Raw genomic sequence first — 26,114 nt, 5'->3', positions numbered from 1 at the left:
ATGTTAAATTCCAATTTGTGGCAAACGTTAGCTGGATAAGAGCGTCTGCTAAATGACTTAAATGTAAATGTAGGTGGATAAAACTAACATTAGCTAAAATTGTCCGTGATGAGATTCAAACACGCAACCTTTGGGTTGCTAGATGTTTGCATTATACAACCAACCACCCTCCTTTATGTTTTTGCCTTCAGTAACCTATTTCATGTAACATATCATACACATTTTTTCCCTGGATTTATGTTTACTATGTTACATCTAGTCTGGGAAACCAGCCACTAGGGGCAACAGTGAGCATTGTTGGAAGTAGGAAACACGGATGAACGTCTATTTCTGACGTGAGAGAGCTTGTCTAAGATATGGTAGAAACTCCCACTAGCCCATGCCTCCACTAAACCAATGCTTTTAGATTTGTTTGAAGTAGCCAGGCGAGAAGATTTACTCCACCCAAAATGTCTGAGATAAGCCCTTTTTTGTATGGAGGTCTATCAGTGTCAAATTACGTGAGGTTTATTTGATCAAAAAGAAGTTTCCAAATTTTTAGGCTGTTACAAGTGGATGCATGTGGCAACTTTGAGACAAACAATTTACATGTGTGAACTACAGGCACAACTATCTGCCCTCTCATTGGCTAGAATGGTCCCACGTGCTCTTGCCTTCCTTCAATCATTGACATGTATTTCCATGGTTAGAGCAGTCACCTCGACTAGCTTGTCAATATAATAGATCATCTTTGAGAGTAGTGAAAGAGTGTACACTTCAGGAGAAGATTGGGAAGCACCCTCTGTGTGTGGACACTGGTCAGGAAGCAAGTCATTGATCATCTCCACTCATAATTGTCTGGGTTGTGTTCACTAGGCATGAAATGGAAGAAGTGAAACAGGGAGGTACTATCTGAACCTGTTCAATAACAAACAATTTTTTTGGGACACACATGCATTTATTAGATTTGTATACCCAAATGTTGAAAACATATCAAAAAGGTATGCAACGCTGACAATAAAATACACCAAGACAAGCTGCTAAATACAATAAGTAACAAAAACATTCACAACTGGATTTTTTTCTCTCAACATAAATCATAGTATTTATCTTTTTGCATTTCAATACAAACTTCTATTTTTTCCTCCTCTATGCATCATACCCTACACGGTACAGGTCCTATTCAGTAGGAGGCATACAACTAACATTAGCCTTAAAACAATCAATACAATGCACTTGTAGGCTACAACATCGTAGCAGCTAGAATATTTTTTATAGAAAATACATCAGGTTTAAAATGGGAGTGAAACAGTGCTACGGTGTTAATGCTAGCTAGGGATGGATCAGCGCGTGATTGGCTGTCCTTTATGACTTATTGTCTGTGTTTCTGGATTCCATTGGCTGCTGATCCTTCTCTTCAGCCCCTCCATCCATTTAATGTTAGGGAGGTGGACCAGTAACAGGAAAGTCGCTGGTTCAAGTCCCGGGCTGGGCAACGATAAAGTAGACCGGGGTTAGCATGACACCTAGTGTAGTGTCTTCCTACTGGAATAAGACTGGGAAGTGGGAACCAGATCTGTCCTACCAAAGAGGCTTTCGTTACCTTCAACAACCAGATCCTAGCATGAGCTTGCTCAAACAGCACTATGGTTAACTAGCGGCACTGGAAGGGACACTAAACCAGCTGAGTTTCATTGGAGGTTCCACTTAACTGCATTGACTGTCGAGTTATGAGGAGGTGGATGAGAGGGAACGATGCAGGATAAGAGATATGACTGGTGCTGGCTCGGTCCTTTGGGAATGTGCAGTTTGTTTGTCCAGTAACATCGATGGAGGTTAAACATTAACACAAAATGACAGGCACATTTTTTTTTACATCTTAGTTAGCAGGAGTCACCGACATCACTTGAACATAGAAGGACATTGGTATAAGGGGCAGGGTTCTAGACACTGGGGGAGGGCTGAGGGGCGGCAGTGGGCGTGGCTTGTCGGGGGAGGGTGTACATGGCGCCCAGGAACTGGTCGGCGATGCGTCCCGCCTCTCGCAGGCCGCTGAGCAAAGCGCCGTGCACCGTGGCCGGGTAGTTGCGGATCGTGTGCTCACCGGCGAAGAACAGACGTGGGACGGGCTGCGAACAAAGGGGGGGAAGAAATGACCAACACAGAAATATGAGTGTTCCCATGTCGGAACGACTTGGGTTGGCTAAGGAGGATGAGATTTTGCAAATATGCTCTGGTGGTTCCGGGTATGTTTTTAAAGTATAAACTTGCGCTAATATCCAGTGTTCTCATTGACTTAGAGCGAGGTGATGGTTCTGATGATGTAATAGATTGTGCTTTACACTCTTTATTCATAAGGACAACATGCATGTGTGAAAATAATGTCGGGTTCAGGCCTTTGCCACTCCATTCACTATATACGAATCAAAAGTGGGATGCCAGTACAGAAATAAGTAGTGGAGTGTGTTATTAGGGGTTCAGCAGTGATGGTGACACCTTATCGTATTTGATCTGGTTCATTATTATTATACTTATTTCTCAGGTCCGCCATTTTGAGAAAAACGCTACTCTTCTGGCAACAGAATCTTGCATTTGAAGATGTGCATCCATAGATGTAATGTGCCGATTGGTCCAGTGGTTCTGTATAAGAAGACTTTTACAGTAGTCAACCTCATTGAAAATGATAAAAAATACATAAAATTGAATTCTGATATTTTGCAAGCGTGGTAAACATTACATAAGTAACTCGTCCTAGGGCAAAGTGACATTTTTACTGATCGTGGCACAGTGGGCACATAGCTGAACCCTGGCATTGCTGCTTGCAGCTATATTTATATATGTAGTGTTCACAGCCTTAAATCACAAAGCAGAGTACTGCACAGAATTAGCCTATTCCTGGACCTGAAAGCACTTTGAATGGAGATTTTCCACTGAGTGTACTTATTGACCCAGGACTAGGCTTAATTTGTATCTGGGAAACTGTCTTGTAATGTATCGTATTTCTTAGTGGTCAGATGTGTTAGTAGTCCCATGTGTTACCTGTGACGCTCCGGGGATGGCGGGGCCGGGGGTGATGGGCTGGGCCATGAGGTCATAGTCGTTACCGGAGGAACCGGCCGCCACGTATGAGTAGGAGCCCCGCGCCCAGGGGTCGGCACGCCAACGCGTCACCACCGTTTCCTTGGGCTGCCATGACAACAAAGAAAAGACAGTTTCCATGCCGATATTAAATTCCAGTAAACATGGTTGGGAAACACTAAACAGTTCCAACGCTAACCAACATGAATAACTACATATGAACCATTTTTTCATGATGTATTTGACTGGTGGTTGGAAAGGACTCAAACTATAGAAATGGATATTATGATTCAAGTTTACGTTACGTGGTGGGAGGACCGGTGGCGGCCATATTGAGTGTTATTCTATTTTTCTGTACAAAACAAGCAAATTCACACATACCTGAGGTACTGCGCTGCTTCCGAAGATACCTTTGAGGATGGCGAGGCAGCGTCCGACAATGACGTCATCGCTGATGTTCTCCATGATGCCGGCCGCCTCTCCGGCCATCAGCGCCAGCAGTATGGGGGCTGGGAGGAGGGGGGGAAACACGTGGGTCAATTTCGCAGTAACACTGTCCAAAAGGCATATGTGAAAATGCAGTTGTGTAAAGTAACTACGTACAAATACTTTAAAGTACTACTTAAGTCATTTTGTGGGGTATCTGTACTGTATTTTATTTAACTAGGCAAGTCAGTTAAGAACAAATTCTTATTTACAATGATGGCCTAGGAACAGTGGGTTGACTGCCTTGTTCAGGGACAGATTTTTACCTTGTCAGCTCGGGGATTCGATCTAGCAACCTTTCAGTTACTGGCCCAACACTAACCCTTAGGCTACATGCTGGCACAACTTTTACTCCCCTACATTCCTAAAGAATATCTGTACTTTATACATTTTCCCTGACACCCAAAAGTACTCGTTACATTTCAAATGCTCAGGCAGGACAGCAATATGGTCCAATTCACGAACCTATCGATATAACGCTATGTCATCGCTATGGCAGACTTACTAAACACAAATACTGCGTTGGTAAATGATGTCTGAGTGTTATTGTGCCCCTGGCTGTCCGTAAATAAAAAGCAGCAAGACAAGTGTGCCATGTGGTTTGCTTAATATGAGGAATTTGATGGATGGCATTTACTTTTGCTCAAGTATGACACTTAAGTAATTTTCCCACCACTGTACTTAAGTACATTTAAAACCAGATACTTTTAGACTTTACCTCAAGTAGTATTTTAATGCGTGACTTTCACTTTTACTTGAGTCATTTTCTATTAAGATATACTTGAGTAAAAGTAAAGATGACAATTGAGTAATTATTCCACCACTGAAAATGTCATATTCATTTAGAGAAGGAAATTCTGTCCCAAGTCAAAATGTGACTACATCCAAATATCAACACGTCTCTAACTCAGTTGCTTATAAATCTATCCTCTCCTTTATCTGCCATGGGAGAAGACTTGGCAATTGAAACCACATGGTGGAAGAAGCTTATCATCAAATCAGGCTGGCTTTCACCTGATCAGTGCAATGAAGGAGATCCAAACAAAGAGTCAAATTATGCCCATCACAGTTCACAGAGAAAAGACTAGTTCAATGTGCGCACCTTTAGGGCTGGGTGGTATACTGTAACAACATGGACTGGTTTGAGTTTTTACTTTACCTTCTTACATTTACATTTAAGTCATTTAGCAGACGCTCTTATCCAGAGCGACTTACAAATTCTATAATGCTATTTGAATGTTTGGTTTGTTAACTGTGATATGCCGTGGGTAATGTCCGTTTTTAATAGTTTACTTTGCTACTGGAGTCGCCGCTTTCCATAGATTTAGCCCCTCCCCCTGACACTCAGGGAGCACATTTGTTGTTCCTTGACCACCAGACACTTGCGTTCAGTCTGCAGGGTCAATGCAGTACATGCAACGATGCTGTTTTCACTTTGCTTCTTAATATCAATCCACTAGCGTTCTATAATTACACTATCAGTTTGTCTTTTCTTAGTAAGTTGGGCCTAAACCTTGTTAGTCGCTAATACTAGTCGCTAGGTAGCTAATAAATGTACTGAGTCAGAGCAAACATAAAACTAGCAATACAGCCTGATAATACCAGTGCATGTTTTTTGTGCAACAGTATCTTCTAAATCAAAGAGGAATATGTGAAGCAAGAATGTTAGCTACATGAAGTTGCTCAGAGAGAACATTCAATGTAGCCAAAGATTAGAGTCCCCTAGGAAACACTTGTCAACACTTCGGTTCCTACCCTGTCACAATAACTCCTCCCTGGCATTTTAATTTGTTGTCAAGTCAAACACTGTATTCAAAGTGCCCACTATTATATTCTAAATTTCGAATTTGAACTCAATTTCAATGATTCCAACAGTTCACCCAAGTGTTTTGCTCTAAATCACAAGTCAAATCGCAATTGCAACATTTGGTAAAAAAATAAGGCCTAGATTGTTTGCCTATATCTAGCAGCACTACGTGTCAGTGTGGAAATGATCTCAAATGAGTGCAGGAAATTGTGAACTTTTATTATTAAAAACAACAATTTTTTGACCATGATATGATATTTTGTCCATATCACCCAGCCCTACTCACCTTTGTAAAGGTTCCAGAAGAGGAAGAGTTCTCCCCTGCTGGCTGTAGTGCTGCCCACATGGCCAAACAGGTTCACACTGGGGTCCCAGAACACACGGTCAAAACACAGCACCACCTGGTGACGGGAGGAACACACATCAGCATGAGTGACTCAATACACCCCACAGATACCAGTCTAGTCAGGACAGTTTCCCAGACACAGTTTGGAGTTGAGCAATGAGTCAATAAATTGCACAGGGAGCCAGAGATTGAGGGAAATTCTGTGCTCTAGGCCTTTCTGATGACGCTAGTGATCAGAACGAAACCAGAAGTGTCAGAAATCAGAATTGAACTGTTTTATAAAGGAGACACCAAAGGGAAAGCTGGAACAGGACCAAATGTGAAGTCTGAGCAGCTGCATTTCAACATCGTTCTGACCCACAGTATTAAACGCAACTGAATTATATAAATCTCTATTGTTCCAACTGCCCGTTCTATATTTGTGAGAAGTTGTTTAAGACCCATTTCACGCACAATAATCTTTTCATATGCAAACGCTGTCATTAGAAGCCGATTGGTTCATTCAAGTGATCCAGAGACAGAGCTCCCTCTGGTGGCCACGAGGTACCACAAACAGGTCTCATTGCATAATAATGCCGCATTTTCTGCTGCAGCCGAATTAGCAGATTGAAACTCTGCAGTAGATGATGCACATCAGGGCTCAGGAAGAAAAAAAAAAGAGGAGCGAGAGAGAGTGGGGGAGGACTCTTATCTGATTACTAACAGATTTCCAAAACACTCACTCACCCGCACACATTCCTCCCTCCCGGGATTGCTATAAAGCAGGATAAATAGCTGTGTTGGGGAGAGGTAACCTTGTATTTTTTATTTTTTTTAAAATTAAGCCATAAAGATTTGGTTACAATTCAAATTTCATCCTTCAGAAAAGGTAGAACAAATAAAAGAGCAAATAATATGGCTAAAATCCAATGTACTAATACAAATGTATAAGGGAGGTATCATGTTTATGAACGACATGGTAAATAAGGACTGTAAAACTGTTACACCAGCAATTCAAGGTGTATAACCAACTCATCGCAGCTCTGGCACAAAAATGGAAGAGGCAATTGCTCAAAGTAATGAATTGGTTTTGTCTGCCTCCAATGAAAAACCATCCATGGCTTAAAATGACTAGTATAAATCATAAAATGTATCAGTTCCAGTTAAGGTCGATAGGTTTGACAACTATGCTGCATAAAATTCATGACAGTTGGCAACAGGTCTAAAGGTCCCAATACCATGGCAACGGGTTTATGAACTGATTTACAAGTGACGCATCGAGCCGTTCTTTTCAATTTAAACTATTATATAAAATTCTCGCCACAAAAGGAATGCTTAATATATGGGTCTTTGGACAGTCAGCCCTGTGCAGACTGCCATGAGGGAACAGAAACAATAGATCATCTCTTTTGGTACTGCTTTTGGCATCAGGTCAAGGAGTGGTTGTTAAGTCATAATGCCTGTGTTCACATGGACCTATAAACAGTACTGTTAGGAGATCCAGAAAACTATAATCAATCAGTGGGAAAGATGATTATACTCTTAGGTAAAGTGTTTATTTTTAGGGCAATCTCTGTAGAAATGGTCCAAATAGAGGTTCAAGACCCTCGTAAGACATCAGTAAAATAGAAGGATGTGTTACAAAAGGACAGAGTAAAACGGTAATGTACTGGGAAAGATGGGTCAGTCTGAACATCTGAAGGGTTGGAATTAAGACTGGAGTGATTCATTGATTGGCCGATACACTTGGACTCCAGTCCAATTAAGAAACAAAACGGTATATATATTTATACAAACACAACCAGTCAAAAGATTGGACACACCTACTCATTCCAGGGTTTCTTTTTTTATTTATTACTATTTTCTACATTGTAGAATAATAATAAATAATAATGAAACCCTAAACTATGAAATAACATTTGAGATTCTTCAAAGTAGCCACCCTTTGCACACACTTGGCATTTTCTCAACCAGCTTCATGAGGTAGTCACCTGGAATGCATTTCAATTAACAAATGTGCCTTGTTAAAAGTACATTTGTGGAATTTCTTTCCTTCTTAACGCGTTTGAGCCAATCAGTTGTGTTGTGACGAAGTTGGTGTGGTATACAGAAAATAGCCCTATTTGGTAAAAGACCAAGACCATTTTATGGCAAGAACAGCTCAAATAAGCAAAGAGAAACAGTCCATCCTTATGTTAAGACATGAAGGTTAGTCAATCCGGGAAATTTCAAAAACTTTTAAAGTTTCTTCATGTGCAGTGGCAAAAAACATAAAGCGCTAATGACTGGCTCTCATGAGGGCGGTCACAGGAAAGGAAGACCCAGAGTTACCTCTGCTGCAGAGGATAAGTTAATTAGAGTTACCAGCCTCAGAAATTGCAGCTCAAATAAATGCTTCAGATTTCAAGTAACAGACACATCTCAACATCAACTGTTCAGAGGAGACTACGTGAATCAGGCCTTCATGGTCGAATTGCTGCAAAGAAACCACTACTAAAAGGACACCAATAAGAAGAAGAGACTTGCTTGGGTCCAAATGTGAGATTTTTGGTTCCAACCGCCGTGTCTTTGTGAGACACAGAGTAGGTGAACGGATGATCTCCACATATGTGGTTCCCACCGTGAAGCATAGAGGTGGTGGTGTGATGGTGCTTTGCTGGTGACATTGTCTGGCACACTTAACCAGCATGGCTACCACAGCATTCTACAGCGATATACCATCCCATCTGGTTTACACTTAGTGTAAGGGCTATTTGACCAAGAAGGTGAGTGATGGAGTGTTGCATCAGACGACCTGGCCTCCACAATCACCCAACCTCAACCATATTAAGATGGTTTGGGATGAGTTGGACCGCAGAGTAAAGGAAAAGCAGCCAACAAATGCTTAGCATATGTGGGAACTCCTTCAATACTGTTGGAAAAGCATTCCAGGTGAAGCAGATTGAGAGAATGCCAAGAGTGTACAAAGCTGTCATTAAGGCAAAGGGTGGCTACTTTGAAAAATCTCAAATATAACATATTTTGATTTGTTTAGCCCTTTTTTAGTTATTACATGATTCCATATGTGTTATTTCATAATTTTGTTGTCTTCGCTATTATTCTACAATGTAGAAAATATTAGAAATAAAGAACAACCCTGGAGTAGGTGTGTCCAAACTTTTGACTGGTTCTGTATATACACAGTGCCTTCAGAAAGTATTCACATCCCTTGACTTGTTCTACATTTTGTTGTGTTACAGCCTGAATACCCCATAATGTCAAAATTGAATTTTGTTAAGATCTTTTTTTTATTTTTTTTTATTTTTTTTGATACACTGAACAAAAATATAAACACAACATGTAAAGTATTGGTACCATGTTAAATGAGCTGAAATAAAACATCTTAGATTTTCCATATGCACATTTCTATCAAATTTTGTGCACAAATTTGTTTACATCCCTGTTAGTGATAATTTCTCCTTTGCCAAGATAATTCATACACCTGACAGTTGTGGCATATTTAGAAGCTGATTAAACAGCATGATCATTATATAGGTGCACCTTGTGCTGGGGACATTAAAAGGCCAGTAAAATGTCCAGTTTTGTCACACAATGTCAGAGTTTTGTCTTAACTTCTTATGGCTGGGGGGCAGTATTGAGTAGCTTGGATGAATAAGGTGCCCAGAGTAAACTGCCTGCTACTCAGGCCCAGAAGCTAAGATATGCATATTATTAGTATATTTGGATAGAAAACACTCTAAAGTTCCTAAAACGGTTTGAATGATGTCTGTGAGTATAACAGAACTCATATGGCAGGCAAAAACCTGAGAAAAAATCCAACCAGGAAGTGAGAAATCTGAGGTTTGTAGTTTTTCAACTCTTTGCTTATCCAAGATACAGTGGAAAATTTGGCCCGATTGCACTTCCTAAGGCTTCCACTAGATGTTAGAACCTTGTTTGAGGCTTCTACTGTGAAGGATGAGGGAATGAGAGCTGTTTCAACCAGAGGTCTGGCAGAGTGCCATGAGCTCAGTCTCACGCGTCTCGTGAGAGTTAGCTGCGTTCCATTGCATTTCTAAAGACAAAGGAATTCTCCGGTTGAAACATTATTGAAGATTTATGTTAAAAACATCCTAAAGATTGATTCTATACATCGTTTGACATGTTTCTACGAACTGTAACGGAACTTTTTGACTTCTCGTCTGGACCTAGTGCTCACGCCTCATGAATTTGGATTTGTGACCTAAACGCGCAAACAAAAAGGAGGTATTTGGACATAAATGATGGACTTTATCGAACAAAACAAACATTTATTGTGGAACTGGGATTCCTGGGAGTGCATTCTGATGAAGATCATCAAAGGTAAGTGAATATTTATAATGCTATTTCTGACTTCTGTTGACTCCACAACATGGCGGGTACCTGTAAGGCTTGTTTTTGTGTCTGAGCGCCGTACTCAGATTATTGCATGGTGTGCTTTTTCCGTAAAGTTTTTTTGAAATCTGACACAGCGGTTGCATTAAGGAGAAGTGGATCTATAATTCCATGTATAACACTTGTATTTTCATTAACATTTATTTTGAGTATTTATGTAAATGGCTCTCTGCAAAATCACCAGATGTTTTGGAAGCAAAACATTACTGACCATAACACGCCAATGTAAACTGAGATATTTGGATATAAATATTTACTTTATCGAACAAAACATACATGTATTGTGTAACATGAAGTCCTATGAGTGTCATCTGATGAAGATCATCAAAGGTTAGTGATTAATTTTATCTCTATTTCTGCTTTTTGTGCCTCCTCTCTTTGGCTGGAAAAATGGCTGTGTTTTTCTGTGACTAGTGGCTGACCTAACATAATCGTTTGGTGTGCTTTCGTCGTAAAGCCTTTTTGAAATCGTACACTTGTGGTGGGATTAACAATAAGTTTATCTTTAAAATGGTGTAAAATACTTGTATGTTTGAGGAATTTTAATTATGAGATTTCTGTTGTTTGAATTTGGCGCCTTGCACTTCCACTGGCTGTTGTCATATCGATCCCGTTAGCGGGATTTCAGCCGTAAGAAGTTAAGTTGAGGGAGCATGCTGTGATGGAACATTTTATGTTTGTGCTTTTCTAATAACCAATTCGACTCTGTTCTTGCAAGTGACTGATTGATCGTGCTGGAGGAATCCTCACTATCAGTATCTGCAATTTGTCAATCGTTCTCAAACAATGTTCTGGGCGTAAAGGGATATTTTAGTTTCGAGTTCTCAGCTTGGAGAGAAGAAGCCTTGTGAGGTATTGGTCGGTCACATGCATGAACCAAACATTAATGATGAATTAATTATGAATAATGAATAAGCTAAATCATGCAAATATAACTAGTCTTATATACTGCTTACACAGACAAGTAACGGGACTGCCCCGGCGGAGCTCACTTCAGACAGGTACTTTATGCATCTAAATTTGACTGTGACCTCTCCAGCATGCTGTTAATAAAGAATGATTAATTTAAGATTGACTTTGAGTGTCCCTGTGTAGAATTTCCACGACAATGTAATTGTAAATTCTCAAAAATCTATTTAAAATTACAGGTTGTAATGCAACAAAATAGGGAAAAACACCAAGGTGGGGTGAATACTTATGCAAGGCACTGTATATATTTAATTTCCATTTTTCAACAAGTCCTCCAACCAGGGGAGAGTGGTACAGGGGCATAATAATAAAAACAAACTTGTTCTCTGCACTATGTATGTCCAAAACACCCGGGGTGAATAATGCTTGATACAATGTAATAAAGATGCTCATGTAAATTGATAGGGTGACTGAATGAGTGAAATACATGTCTTGACAGCGGGAGAGATTATCTGAATTTTACTTCACTTCCTGGTAGTTTAGTATCAAGTGAGCCAAGAGGCTTTTTTTCTGTACACACATCCATTTTTACAGCAGCAGGCTTCTCACTGAAGGTCAAGTTCCTACTTCAAGGACACAGCAGCAAGACTCCAAAATGAGTCTTCCATCCATCTCCATCTTTTGGTGTAGAAACACCAAAAATAACAGACACACACCAAGACAGAGACACAAGATGTCACAGCACCCCAGTGAGGGATTTTCAGTACCTTGTTTTAGCAGCAAGACTCCCAAAGGACTTGCACCTCAGTACAAACACCAAACATAACAGAGACGCAAAGTGTTACAACACCAATTGTAGGGGTGTTCTGTACCTTGTTGAGGTTTCCAAAGCCCATCCTCTGGATAGCTGCGGTCTTCCACTCGGGCAGGGGGGGAACAAACTGCACGGCGGGGGGCTGTTGTTTCATGACACCCAGGGGTAGGGTGCACAGCACCGCGTCACACTTGTATATGAACGTCTGGGTGGTGGAGCGCGTGTTGACTGCTATCACCTCACAGCCTGGAGATATACACATGGTTAGTCTAGTTTAACACACATAAACAAAAAGAGATCCACAGATTGACAAAGATAGCTACTAACACACATCCTGTAAACTTACCAGAGGCTGTGTATCGGACCTGTCGTACTGCAGTGTTCAGTTTGATGTCCAGGCCCTCGGCCAGAGCCACGGGGACACAGGAGTAGCCGTTCCTCACTGTCAGGTGGCTGCCTGTGAACTCAAAGTCATCATCCTGGACAGGAGAGTGAGGGAGAAGAACATTTTTAAAAAATGTGGGTTATATATGGTTTACAGGGACTAGAAAACATTCAAATGGACTCAATGTCAGTTATGTGTGGTTTATGGAGACTAGTCAGGTGGTTATAATGGCCTAGATTCAACTGGACCTGGTGTCTAATAGCAGTTTATAGTAAGTGCATACTGATGTCATCATCTGATCTAGTGTGGATGTGCTTACTAGGAGAAAGAAGTGCCAGGACAAGACATATTGGTTTAGTGGAAGGGCAAGAAGAAATCTTAAAGGTAGGCTCAGCCAGATGACGTTGCAATGAGCAGCACCGTAGATAATGAGATGCGCGTGATTCAATCCTTTTCTCTCACACAGTCACACAGTATCTGCGCTTCACGCTGCTACAACCTGGTAGCTACTGGAGCAAAAGAGCTGACAAGTTTAGCCTCGAGCTTCAACGCTCTTAGCTGTTGCCAAAATTCACCCGATATTGTGTTTACTTTTAGCATGCAACTCATCTCGCTAAGTCAACCTTTAATGAGTGAGTATGAGTGGGAGTGTACCTGGTCCCAGTGCTTGAGCGAGAGGGTGGAGAGGGGTGTGGCGTTGGCAAACTCCAGGTTGGCAAAGTGCCAGTCGAGGATCTGTCTGTCCCGGGACGACAGGTACACGTCACTGTGGAGAGATTATCAGAGGGTTAGAAAAAGAAAGGATGGATGCGAACACATCTAGCCTGCTCCCAGACCTGTCTACAGCCTGCACCCAGACCCGTCTGCAGCCTGCTCCCAGACCCGTCTGCAGCCTGCTCCCAGACCCGTCTGCAGCCTGCACCCAGACCCGTCTGTAGCCTGCACCCAGACCCGTCTGTACTTTAGCCTACTCCAATGTCATTGTAAAGCCAAACATTGGCATGACAATTGCATAAAGAGCTGGCAAGAAAGCAGAAACAGCCTGGCACCCAGGCTAGAGCACACCCACGCTTAAACCTCTACGGGATTGGTGTCCCTATACCGGGACGGTTGAGCTAACATGCGCTAATGTGATTAGCATGACATTGTAAGTAACAGCAAACCTTCCAGGACATAGACATGTCTTATATGGGCAGAAAGCTTACATTTTTGTTAATCTAACTGCACTGTCCAATTTACAGTAGCTATTACAGTTAAAAAATACCATGCTATTGTTTGAGGCGAGTGCACAACAACAAAAAAACATATCACAGCAACTGGTTTGATACATTCACCTCTGAAGGTAAATAATGTACTTACATTCAGTAATCTTGCTCTGATTTGTCATCCTGAGGGTCCCAGAGATAAAATGTAGCATAGTTTTGTTTGATAAAATCTATCTTTATATTCAAATGTAGGAACTGGGTTCTCCAGTTTGAACCCCTGCTGTCTCTGGCTCCACACCCACCCCGCCCGGCCATCTAGATGTGTGATAGTTAGTGTATAAGCTAATGATCCATCATGTATGACATTCCTGGGAATGTGTAAACTTAAATGTTGTATTACCATATCATTTTTGTATGATCTCTATAGTTACGTACTTGAAAATGTATCAATTGACCAATTCGGCACATTTGGGCAGACTTGGTACAAAATATTGATTGTCCAGTATTGCCATGCTTCACTGGATCAATCTGAAACTTTGCACACACTGCTAAATTGAGCCTAAACTGCAATATTATATTATGGCCTTCTGCGTTTCAAAAATGATGGAACAAAAATAATTAGAAAACGGGTCCGATCCTTAAAGGGTTTACCTGGGTGGGTTGGCCTCTAGCTCCTGGAGCTTCTCCTCCAGTTTGACCTGCGACTCCACCAGCTCATCATACTCCTAAAGGAGACAGGGGACAGTGATGTATAAACACTGTGAAACATACAGAGGTGTGTGTGTGTACTGGACGCTAAGTGATATTAAGGGAAACATGTACTGCGCTGCATACACCCCCAAAGAGGTTCTAAGTCAAGTAGGAAGGACAGCAGCTTAGTCAGTTAAATGGGCTGACTCACCCTATCCAAATTTCCCAGTTTCACCACTTACCCCTGCAGCCACCAGCCGGCTGACACGGCCTAACAAATATGTCCAACTAAAATGAAAACCCCACAACCTTCTGCCCAAGGCTTCCCCGACCATGACCTAGCCTGTATGTGTATCAAACACGCTCTCAGTGTGTGTGTGTGTGGACCATTTCAAACCAGACAGACCAGCCTGAGTCACGCCTTAGAAGTGGCTTTTTCAAGAGGCAGTCGACCGAGGCAGTCGACAAGTTCAGACAGCAGCTGTGTTTAAACTTGCCTCCTGAAAGTACACGTCTGAGGTGAAGCTTTATCCGTGCCTTTAATGACACACACCAGGCAAGGCATTAGACCAGTCAAACACATGCTGCTGAAACTGTCTGTTTTGCTCAGAGCTAATGCCATTTTCACGACTTTTTTCGTCTCTATGGCGCAAATCCTAACATTCTATTTAAGTCAAATTCTCACTTAGTCATTTGTTGATGTCAATAGGAGGCTGAGTGAAAATTGGACTTAGGTGAAAGTTAGGTATCAAGTACACTTCTTTGTCCTTGGCTTAATGGCCCAAATCCAATCTCTCCATTTGTTACGTTAACATTATTTCTGTTAAAGCTCTTAGGCTGCGTTTAAACAGGCAGCCCAACTCAGATTATTTTTCCACTAATTGGTCTATTGGGCAAACGATCTGAATTAGGCTGCCGGTGTAAACGCAGCCATAGTGTGACAGGCAGCAGGCTATAGTCATTAGTCTCTATATTTCTCCTTGCAAATTAGTTTACTCAAATGAAGAAAATACTTGAATGGAGGAGATCCTTGCTATATAACAACCACAAAAATGACAATGGAAAGTCTTCATGAGTTGATGGAAAGTAATTCAAGAGTGAGTGGTAGAGGGACTAGGCCTTTACTGTAGCTGCAGGCCATTCTGCTAGTCAAGCTGCTATTGGGAGTTCCAGTCCACAGAAAACATACTCTGATAATCACATGAAAGTGGCTTAAAATTGGTGCGATTCAAAACACATACGTTGATAACGCCTTTAATTGAATCAAATTGTGTCTAGAGCCTAGAAATAGATGATTGCTCCTGCTAACAACTCCAGCTGTTAGATTTATAGCTTATCCACGTGGTGTGTGAGTCTGTAGAAAGTACCACACCTCAGAGGAATGGAATTAGTTTGTTTTGGAAAAACAAATAAGTAAACAGGAAAGTAATCAAAGTAATGTGGCATTAACTGCTTGCAGCTTGAAGTCATTTGTATGGAACAAGTCAATTGAGGTGATGAGGATTTCAATCGCATTTTGTTCCTATCCACTTCAAAAACCACCATTATCAATCATCCCTTAATCTATTTTTATCCATACCTCCATCTATCCTTCCTCTGTACCTCTACTCTGCCTCTACTGTAGGGTGGTGTGACTGAGAATGTGAGTGGTTGACTTGTGGTCTCACCTTGCAGAGTGCGGTCAGGTCGCGGTGCTTGCTCTTGACCAGGAACTCAGCGGTGATGTCTCTGGGGGGCTTGACCTCGCTGGCCTCCTTGTGCTGCTGATGCAGCTCTTTGACCCTCTCCTTGGTACCCACCATCTGAGGACATGAGGGAAAGCGAGAAAGGTAGATATACAAAAGAGGAGAAAACAGATTAAAAGGAGAGATAAAGTACATCTACAAGCAAGCTACTATTGTTGTTATTTTGGCCTGAGATAGTGGCTCTCATGGTCACCTTGTTCAACAGCTCCTTGAGATCCTCTTGGGTCTTGACTATCTTCTTCCAGTGCTCTATCTGCTCATCTTTCACATGTTTCTCCTGCAACCTATTGGACGATACCAGACAAAAGAACACTCCAGCCTATTGGACGATACCAGACAAACGAACACCTCAGCCTATTGGGACGTTACCAGACAAACGAACACCTCAGCCTATTGGACGTTACCAGACAAACGAACACCGCAGCCTACTGGACGTTACCAGACAAACGAACACCGCAGCCTACTGGACGTTACCAGACAAACGAACACCGCAGCCTACTGGACGTTACCAGACAAACGAACACCGCAGCCTATTGGACGTTACCAGACAAACGAACACATCAGTGATAATAATGTGCCATTGAGAAAGAGGGATACTTTTTTTAAATGAAAAACAAAATACAACCACTATCACAGAATTTGTAGAAGTTGCTCGGCCGTTAATCTCTAGTGGGCAGATTCAGCACATAATCCGAAGAATCTGTCGCTACGGGATGGAATGCGTAGGATAGGGTTTGGGGTTTGGGTTTTCTACGATTATTTGGGTATATCAGGATTGGGTGAAAGCGGTGCTTAAACTTCAACTGCTTCCACGTGTGGTGAAATTAGTGAAGGGAACTCCCAATTTCTAACACGTATGGACCCAGAACTAAATCACGCATCTCACCAAATTGCCCTAGATTTTATTTCTGGGTTAACTGAGATGACCTGGCCAAAGGGCCAAACACTTACTGAATGACCACCTCCAGGGCCTGTCCCAGAGACACAGGCTTGTTGTTGAGGAAGTTGAAGTCCAGCTGGTGGCTGAGGTAGGAGGTGGCCTCCAGCAGACGGTTGAACTCCTGCTCCACCATCTCATCCTTCTCCTTGGGCACCTGGGGGAGCAGTCAGTCATATAATGACATGTTAAGAATCAAACATAGGATCACAGCATTTGATACTAACAATTTGATGTCAATCATGAACATGTAGTCAGCAGGGAGGGCAATCCAATTTAGAAAGCAATCCTTATTTTCTCTACAAAAAGAAATTGACTTAAAGGAAGTATCGTTTACCATTAAGGTATCGGATTGGAAGGGAAGAAATATAGCTGACTACAAACATTCTACAGCCAATTGAACCATAGACACACTCAAGAACAGACCCAGTTCTATTACGGTCTACTACACAGTTACTTCGTTGGGAACTGACAGCAGATTTAACATTAATTATTAACAATAGGTGAACAATGTTATCATGTAGTAAAACAATCCCAAAACAATACATACACTTGTGCATCGTTCGCCCTTTAGCAGTCAGCCAGGAGATGAACCCGGAGGTGAACGAGAGAGGGATTGAGGCCAGGGGTCAAAGAAATAACAAATTAGATAAACAAAACACAAACTTAACATTGAACAAACTTACATACACTTGAAAATGACAATTAGCATCCCCTGCAGGAAAGGAAAACAGTTGCAAGTGGTGTGGGAAGCAACCTTACGCGTGTCTACCACCTTCGAACTTTGTCATATTCATGTGGTACAAAACAGAAGAAAATGGCCTGAAAAAGGGAGGGACTACCTCAACTTGTCTAATAAGAAAGGCTTATTTTAATTCTCTGTAGCAAAATATTTTTGCCCTAATGAATACAACCCTGGCCTGAAAATAACCCCATACATTCTACCGCTGCATGACAGAGCTAACACAGCACATAGTTGTGTCCTGAATAAAATCTTAACATCTTCAGCACAAGAGGTAAATAACAAATGGAGCAAGTTAACATAGGGGAACGAGAACCAAATAGTGATGTACCCAAATAGTGATGTACCCAAATAGTGATGTGTACAATAGCAGTAGGTTCCAATGGTAATAGGTTCCAATGGTAATAGGTTCCAATGTTAGAAAGTTGCATCTGGAGTAAGCAGACATTTCAACTGCTGAAATCGAGCACGCTTGCACGAGACATCAACACGCCAATGTAGGCCTAATATGACAATTCATTTTGGTATAATGTTCTATCTACATACAGGCATTCCACTCAACTGCAGTTCATTGGCATCAACGGGGGGCGTGGCCTAAACCTCATAATGCAAAGTAAGTTAGTTAGCGATGCAGCACTCACAGCTTGACCGTTCGCTTCGTACAGAGGGCACTTCTGTTTAATCTTGGCCAGCTCCATGTTGACCTGCTTACTGACCACTGCCATGGGATTCCCTCCTAGAACACACCAGATAGAACATCAGGATATAGGCCTACACAACCATAGAACCATCACATAGCCTCTATTTCAACTACAAGGCATGCCATTGTTTACTAGCCTGGCAGTTCACTTGATGATGACTATTGTGTACATATTATGAACACACAACAAGCTGAATACAAACAAACTTGTTATCTATTAAAACACATCTTAGGAATCTCATCGTCCTGATATTCAATAGTCGTTTTTGTATCATTTTTAAGAAACTATGGAGAAAAGTGGTGAACAACTATTGTTTTGCCTGTCCAGTCCTATTTATTCAGACTACATTTGATTAGACTACATTGAAATGGTCAACACCACCCTCTGCTGGTGAGAAGCTGTCTTAACAGGAACACTGACCAATTCAAAGTAGAGGCATCATGAAGTCAATTGATAATTCAAAGTAAATTGTTCCCTGATAATAGGTGAAAGGAATTTGAGGCGAATTGGAAATGACTGTTTAAAGTGAGTTTCAATCATCTACATCCTCACCTGTACATGTATGTAATTGTTTGTGTCTATAAATGTTTGCACGTCTCTGGTTCATCCTTACTAGGGTTCCAAAACTCCGTTAAATTTCCCAGAATTTCACAGGTTTTCTAAAAATCCCAGTTGGAGGATTCCCGGATTTCCTGCTTATTCCCCACTGATTCTGGGGATCTTCCAATCTGGATTTCTGGAAAACATGGTATTTTTGGGAGTTAACAGAATTTTGCAACTGTAATCCTTACCCAGTCCTGTCACCACCATGGCCCCCAGATCAGCCACGTAGTTGCCCTTCCGGAAGGTGGCCACTCTCCCCCCAACGCGGTCCTGAGGAGACAATAACCATATTACACAACTACCATAGCGAAGAGGAACACCTTAACCATTAGCTGTTACACCAGGTCAAAGCAGGACACAAGGCTGAAAATAATATATTACTGGTCAGTTCAGTAGATGTAGGTCGTGTTCATTTAGCACAAAACAGAAGAAATCCATCAGAGGCGGAGTCAAACAAACTTTCTGAGCTTGTCCAATAATAATTATTTGTTTTTCTACGGTTATTGTGCTCTGTTGACATGCAATGTGCTGTTGACACACCCTGGCCTCCAGTACGGTCACGTCCATGCCGAAGCTCTGCAGCTGCCGCGCCGCCGCCAGCCCAGACACACCCCCTCCGATGATGATTACCTTCCCCGTCTTCTTCGCTGCAGGGACACAAGAGAACCAGAGTGGTTGACAATCACATCATAGTGATGTGGGATGATATCGATAGTTGCATATCGCAATTTTATTTTTAACCGATATTATATTGATACTTTGGCTCCAAGTATAATTTTTTTTTCTGCTAGGTAGCGTTAGCTGTCTGTACCTGCGCCAAAACTCTGGTATTTTTCATCCCATCGCTTGTTCTCCATGTTCTTTTTAAAATAGTGAGTCAACATGTTTTCAGGATTTGTATTTCCCTGACTGATCAAAACTCATTATCATACCATCTTGTGTCTCTGCAACAGACATATTGTGAGCAATACGTTTTGAAAATTAAATCGCAATAAAATGAGTATTGAATCGCAATACATATAACGTTAGAATACTGAGAATTGCAATACATATTGTATCAGCATCTATGTATCGTGATAAAATCGTATCGTTAGGTACCTATCACATAAGTTATGTGCGGGAGCAATACATGATGCTTTCACACACAGCACACGCGAGCTGCGCAGAACAAAAAGATGCTCATTACATTGTATACCTATTATTGAAAGAAACAATAAGTTGAACCATTGGTTGCAGAGGGATTTATCCTTGAAAGGTCGAGTATTTCTTTCTAAAGCTGAAGGTATCTCCAGACTTACTTATGCAGCCCAGTCCCTACATCTTGATAACAGAATAGGTAAAGCGGTTGACCAGATGCTTTTCAACTTTATCTGGAAAAATCGTACATATTATATTAGGAATTCTGTCGTTATGAACACATATGAATATGGTGGTCTCAATGTTTTAGATTTTCCTACTTTGAATAATACTTAAGATAAATTTGGGCTAAACATTTCTTAAAGAATCCAACATCAATTTGGAATTTCATCTCTCATATCTTCTCCCGTTTTGATGGCTTCAATTATGTTACTTTGTAACTATAACATTGATAAGATTCCTACAAAATTATCTGCTTTTCATAGACAAGTATTCTTAACTTGGTCGTTAATATATAAACATAATTTTCCCCCACATAGGTATTTCATTTGGAACAATAAGGATATTTTGTATAGAAAGTCTTTATTTTTTAAGAACTGGTTCAATAATCATATCCTACTGGTGAGTCAACTTTTTAATGCAGAAGGATTGTTACTCAATTATGAGGAATTTTTATCTCGTTACAATATCCCTGTTACACCTAGAGAGTTTGCCATAGTCTTTGATGCTATTCCATCTGGAACTTTCATGTTGTTTAGAGATGTAGCCAGAACCTCACCTTCTTGACCTACCCTCGCTTAATCCAGTTGACTCTCCAATAGGAAAAATGTGTTTCTCCTTGCTCCCTCAGAACAACAGACCTATACGTGCTTTATTTCAAAGGGATATTTTATCCATTCCTTACGTCACAACTTACTGGAATACATTTGTCAATAATATCTGTTGGGGAAAAGTCTGGTTATTACCACACAAATACCTGCTTGTTAACAAGGTCAAAGAGGTCTCTTTCTGAATTATCCATAATATTACCCATCCAGAAACAGTTTTGCATTTATTTTGGCATTGTCTACATGTAAAGAAAATTATGGAAAGACATTCATAGTTTTATAATTGTTAATATTCTTGATGACTTTGTTTGTTATGGGAGAATGTGCTGCTCGGTGTCCTTTACTATAATAGGGATAAAGAAAAACAATTTTACCTCAAATCTAATTGCAATAATGGAAAATTGTCTGTGTTGTTGTCTGTGTCACACTGCTTTGCCTTATCTTGGTCAGGTCGCAGTTGTAAATGAGAACTTGTTCTCAACTAGCCTACCTGGTTAAATAAAGGTGAAATAAAACAAAAATATTCACAAATGTAAATCACACACACAAAAAAAATACTATTATGTGTTTTCTATAAGGAATTTGAGCAGTACATTAAGACCATTCTACATTCTTCTAATAAGAAAGCTGTTAAAACAATCAATGTGTGTTTCTTTTAAGGTCTTTGTATAATCTGTAATTTGTTGTACCCCGTAGCATATGTTGGTTTTTCTGTAATAAAAAAAAATATTTATATATATTTTTTTTAATAACAATGTCAATATCTCTTTTGGAACGTCTGTCTTAAAGGGGCAGCGTCCTATTTTCAAATCTTCTCAAAATGACATACTTCACAAACAAAAACAAGGTAATTAATACAATACTATTCTAATGAATAGACTAGTGACTTGCATTGCTAAATTATTACACAGCTTTTAAATACATTTCATAATAACCAAATGTAGCCTAATAGCTGAATAGAGAGAAAACATGCCAACCTATAGGCCCTGCATGATCCCAATGCATTTAAGAACTACACTATGTCCGGGCCTGTAGAAATTCTGTTTGGGCCAGCAGAACTGGACCGACCAGGCCAGTGAGGAAAAAAAAGTTAACATTGGATTCTGACATGTTTCATATGTAGCCATGAAGTGGTGGCGTAAAGGCTATATACTGTGCTTCGATTGACAAACAGCAAGCTGGACTCGTTCATAAAAAAAGTGTTGAACTGACTGAAGTCGATCTCACACATCCTTCCCATTCATAAATCTTACAACGCAGTTATATATCCACGGTATCGCATTGGGACAACTAAAGATCTTGTTTGTATTTTTGATATAAAGTCCATCAGGATTTGCCAGACAGTGACGCTAAAGTGAGGGACTAGTCAGTAGCCTACTGAATTGAATCGGTAAGAGAGCTGTTCATTTGGCTCCCTCATTTGCATACCGGTAGGCTTTTTGGCGATTATCTACAGATAAATGATGAAAACATTAGATGCAGATGGTGAATCCTCCTTACTGCAGAAACAATAGGTAGGCTAGTGGAGAAAGAGCCTCACTCTGGTCCAAAATATTATAAAAGAAAACAGATTGAATTGTTTTAAAACCTAATGATACATACATGGTATTTTCAGATATTGATGCAGGGTCTACTGATTTAATCAAAGTGCTGACAATGGAGTAATCAACTGCTGCTTTCTGTGTAGCAAAGCCTATGTTAAACACCTGCTTCATTCTTTAATCATCCCTGTATTGCAGATAGCTGAGAAAATGCCTTTTTAAAGGAAGAGTGAAGCCTGTGGAAGTCAGCAGACTCTTACAAGATTATATAAAGGCCCAGTGCAGTCAAAATTAAGTTTTCCCTTGTTTTATATCATATTGTGCAACAGCTGATGAAAATAACACTGTAAAAGTATGAACATTTGATAGTTGCTGATTGAAAATACAATCTAGCATTAAGATGTACCAGAGGACACCAAAATAAAGCTTGTTCAGCAAAAATGTCTTAACCCGGGGAGCCTGACTGGCTACTTTCTCTTTTGTCTGGCTACTCCATGTGCTTGTGGAAAACATTGTATATGCATGCCTAAATACCTATAAGTACTACTGGTGTGTTTAATACGCACATATCTAAATGAGTGTAGGCATTGTACATAAAGTTTATGTAGCACGCAGATAGTGGAAAGCTAATATACTCACTTGGCAAAGGCTTGACTCTCTTGTAGATGCCAAAGTTGATGAGGCCATGTCTCTCCAGGTAACTGTGTATCCTGTGCACCAGCACTGTATCACTGTTGTATGGCGCTTCAAGTTGCTGTGCTGTGGCTTCGAAGGTCAGCTGGATTTTCGGGTTATCGAGCCAAAGTTGGAGCTAGAATGGAGAATTCGCCACTACTTCAGACCAAAGCCCAAAATGTACAATATTCTCCAGAATGAAGCAAGTTGTGTTAATGCAGTAAGTGTGTGCGCGTGTGCATATGGGGCGGCAGGTAGCCTAGTGGTTAGAGCGTTGGACTAGTAACCGAAAGGTTGCAAGATCAAATCCCCGAGCTAACAAAGTGAAAATCTGTCGCTCTGCCCCTGAACAAGGCAGTTAACCCACTGTTCCTAGGCCATCGTTGAAAATAACAATTTGTTTTTAACTGACTTGCCTAGTTAAATAAAGGTAAAATAAAATTTAAATAAATAAAATTCTCACCGTGCGGTTGCGGATGTACAGAAACACCTTCTGCGTCTGCTGGGGCCCGCTGATGATGTCCGGGAAGCAGGCGGCCTCCTGGGAGGTCATGCGGTCGTGTGGGAGGCGGCTCTGGAATGCAGCTCCCTCCACGCCTGAAAAACCACAAACACACACGCACCACCCTCACCACCTGCCCTTACACATACACACACACCTTTCGCTGCCCAATGTGACATTCACGCTCGCAGACACACACGTTCGCACAGTCCGACTCACACTCACCAGAAGGCTCCTCAGGCTCACTGTCCGGCTCCTCCTCCACGGGCGGAGCCGGCGGTGGGATCACCTGCTTTCTCTCTTTTTCTGCCTTGGCGTTACGCTCCTCCTCCGAGTAGTATTCGTCCTCAGACAGATTGGCCAGGCTTTCGTCCATCTCGCGGTACTCCACCTGCAACAATGGGCACAATAAACGCTCCATTAAAACCATGTTCCGGCTCACCTGAGATGAGGTCAAAGGTCAAGCTCCCTGTGTTCCTCTGGTGTTGTTCACCACTAATTAGATGGCCATACACAGATTGCTGTATTCTCAAGTCATTCATTGTGCTCCTGGTCTAGGCACGTGCTTGTAGTGACTTATTCTATTTCTTTCTAAGATAGGGGGGACAGGAGTAATAGGTTTTTTACTTTTGATCGCTTGCGACGGCTTGTCCTGCGGCCCTCGGCCGTGTCCGGGTCCACGCCCCCGAGGCCGGGAGGGTGGGGCAGCGGGGGTCCGCCAGGCTCCCCGCTTGGGGAGGCCCGCTCTTTCTTCTTGATCTCCATGGGGCCTGGTGCTGAAGCAGGGGCCCCAGCCTGGGCAGTAGCCTGGGCTTCAGGGGCCCGTTCAGCTCCCCCTGCCGCAGAGGAGGAGGAAGATGCGGAAGAAGAGGTACCTGCATCCGACTTCTTACTCGACAGCATAATGGAGGAAGACAGAGGTCTCTCCTGAAAAGTGGAACCACAAAAATAGGCACGAGACAAATCCATTCGGTGCTCTAGAGTTACAGTTGGTGATGTGATGCTCTAGGATGGCCAGTGTTTTAGTTTTTTTACAATGTTGATCAAAAATAATAAACGACTATGAAGTTGCATATTAGCAACATTTCGCAAATGAAAATGACTATGAATTGTTGTTCACAAATGTTTTAATTAGATAATTTTGTAGTTTACCAGCTCAACTAACATTTCCCAGTCTAACTGAATGTTACATTTTATTCCAGATTTCATAACTTTCTTTGTCTGATTAAATGCATTCACATTCTCACTTTCTACATGGATAATATCCATATCATGATGAAAAAAATATGGAAAAGTGTTCTAAACAACTCCATAACAGCTAGCTAAATACATTTATATAATTTGTATTGTTGGGGCTTTAAATGCACCTGCTAGTCACGGGAATTGTAACGTTAACGTGCCTAAGAACTGCACTACTAGCTAGATGCGTTGACAGATGTGCATGATGACAAATGTAAGAGGACGCCACAATAACCTTGTCTTGTTTTAACCATTTCTCCGGGCACCTGGTAATATCCATTCAAACACTAAGAAATAAAAACAGAATCAGAAATATGGTCATGAACAACAGCAACTGAGAAATTGTTAGCTAAATCCACCTAGCCAGGCAGCCAGCCAATCAGTCCTGGGCCCGGTTCCCCAAAAGCATCTTAAGGCTAAGTTCATCCTTAGAAGGTTCTAGCTAACGATTAACTTAGCCTTAATAAATTAAGATCTCCAGTTGTATTAGCTAGCTAGGAGTTAGCAATTTAGCTAGCTAGCCATGTATCTAGCTAGCTATTTTTAGGTAGCTAACTACTTCAGCTATTGTAATTGTATTTTAAACATGCAGAGAAAAACAACCGTTGGTACTAGTAGTTAGGCCAGCTAGTTATCTAACATGACTTGGTTCGTACGAATCGCCTTTTTCGATGGTTTCGTAACTAAAAAAACATGTCGACGTACAGCAGCAGCCAGTCAGTCAATCGAGCTGGCTAGCAAGCCATCTGTATGGCTAACGTTAGCAACACTAGCCATCTTATAAAACCCAGTCTGACATTATTACTACCTAGTTAGCTTCTCTGACTTAACAAGGTCGATATTCCGCGTGTTGTATGTTGTACTACCCTCATCGGATTCACAAACGAATCAATGTATGTAGATAACTAACTAGTTAGCTAACGTTAGCAGGCTAACAATGAGTCTCAACAGATGAACTGGGTCTGTATGAGCTAGTTAGCAACTAGCTAACGTTACCCGTGTCCGTGAAAACATTGCACTCCAATTACATGTTAGTAACTTAGCTACGCTATAAAATAATATCGCATTTCACTATTCATGCAATACTGGGCCGTGAGATGAACAGTAAAACATAACTAGCTATATGCATAATATGATAATTTTACCTCTAGATCTTCGCAATTTGTCAACACAAAGACAACTCGTCCTCTCGTTGAATGATATGACCCGCCCCTCACTATCATCATATTGGTTAAGGATGAGAACGTCTAAAAGCTCGTGAACGCAATGATTGGTTTTGGACATTGTCAATTACCAAGGAAGAGGCGATTTTTTTCAATGACGCTGACATCAAACATTAATTGCATATTCTGTAGGCTACTAGTGCATTTGTTT

General features: G+C 41.2%; 1 protein-coding gene across 6 annotated transcripts; it reads right to left on the bottom strand.

The window, feature by feature from the left end:
• Positions 1–915: 915 nt before the first annotated feature.
• On the bottom strand, positions 916–25,991 carry kdm1a (lysine (K)-specific demethylase 1a). 6 transcript variants are annotated; one of them, XM_071366594.1, is made up of 21 exons: positions 25,886–25,991; positions 24,976–25,027; positions 24,129–24,428; positions 23,721–23,895; positions 23,463–23,596; positions 22,964–23,135; positions 19,360–19,466; positions 19,008–19,089; positions 18,157–18,251; positions 17,324–17,341; positions 16,788–16,930; positions 16,030–16,120; positions 15,759–15,893; positions 14,053–14,126; positions 12,851–12,962; positions 12,158–12,290; positions 11,870–12,057; positions 5,637–5,751; positions 3,439–3,566; positions 3,019–3,165; positions 916–2,108 (listed from the first exon to the last, which is right to left on the bottom strand). In XM_071366594.1, the coding sequence occupies exons 2-21, from the start codon at positions 25,018–25,020 to the stop codon at positions 1,923–1,925; spliced, it is 2,580 nt and encodes an 859-aa protein (XP_071222695.1). In that variant the 5' UTR covers positions 25,021–25,027; positions 25,886–25,991; the 3' UTR covers positions 916–1,922. The 6 variants fall into 6 exon arrangements, with proteins under 6 accessions (XP_071222695.1, XP_071222696.1, XP_071222693.1 ...); XM_071366595.1 differs by having other exon boundaries at positions 23,727–23,892; XM_071366592.1 differs by lacking the exon at positions 24,976–25,027 and having other exon boundaries at positions 23,727–23,895; positions 25,886–25,942.
• Positions 25,992–26,114: the final 123 nt, after the last annotated feature.

Source organism: Salvelinus alpinus, chromosome 25, assembly GCF_045679555.1.
Source record: "Salvelinus alpinus chromosome 25, SLU_Salpinus.1, whole genome shotgun sequence".
In the NCBI taxonomy this organism is placed as follows: domain Eukaryota; kingdom Metazoa; phylum Chordata; class Actinopteri; order Salmoniformes; family Salmonidae; genus Salvelinus; species Salvelinus alpinus.
Note: the sequence above shows the minus strand (reverse complement) of the source record. Positions and strands in the feature narration are given on the sequence as shown.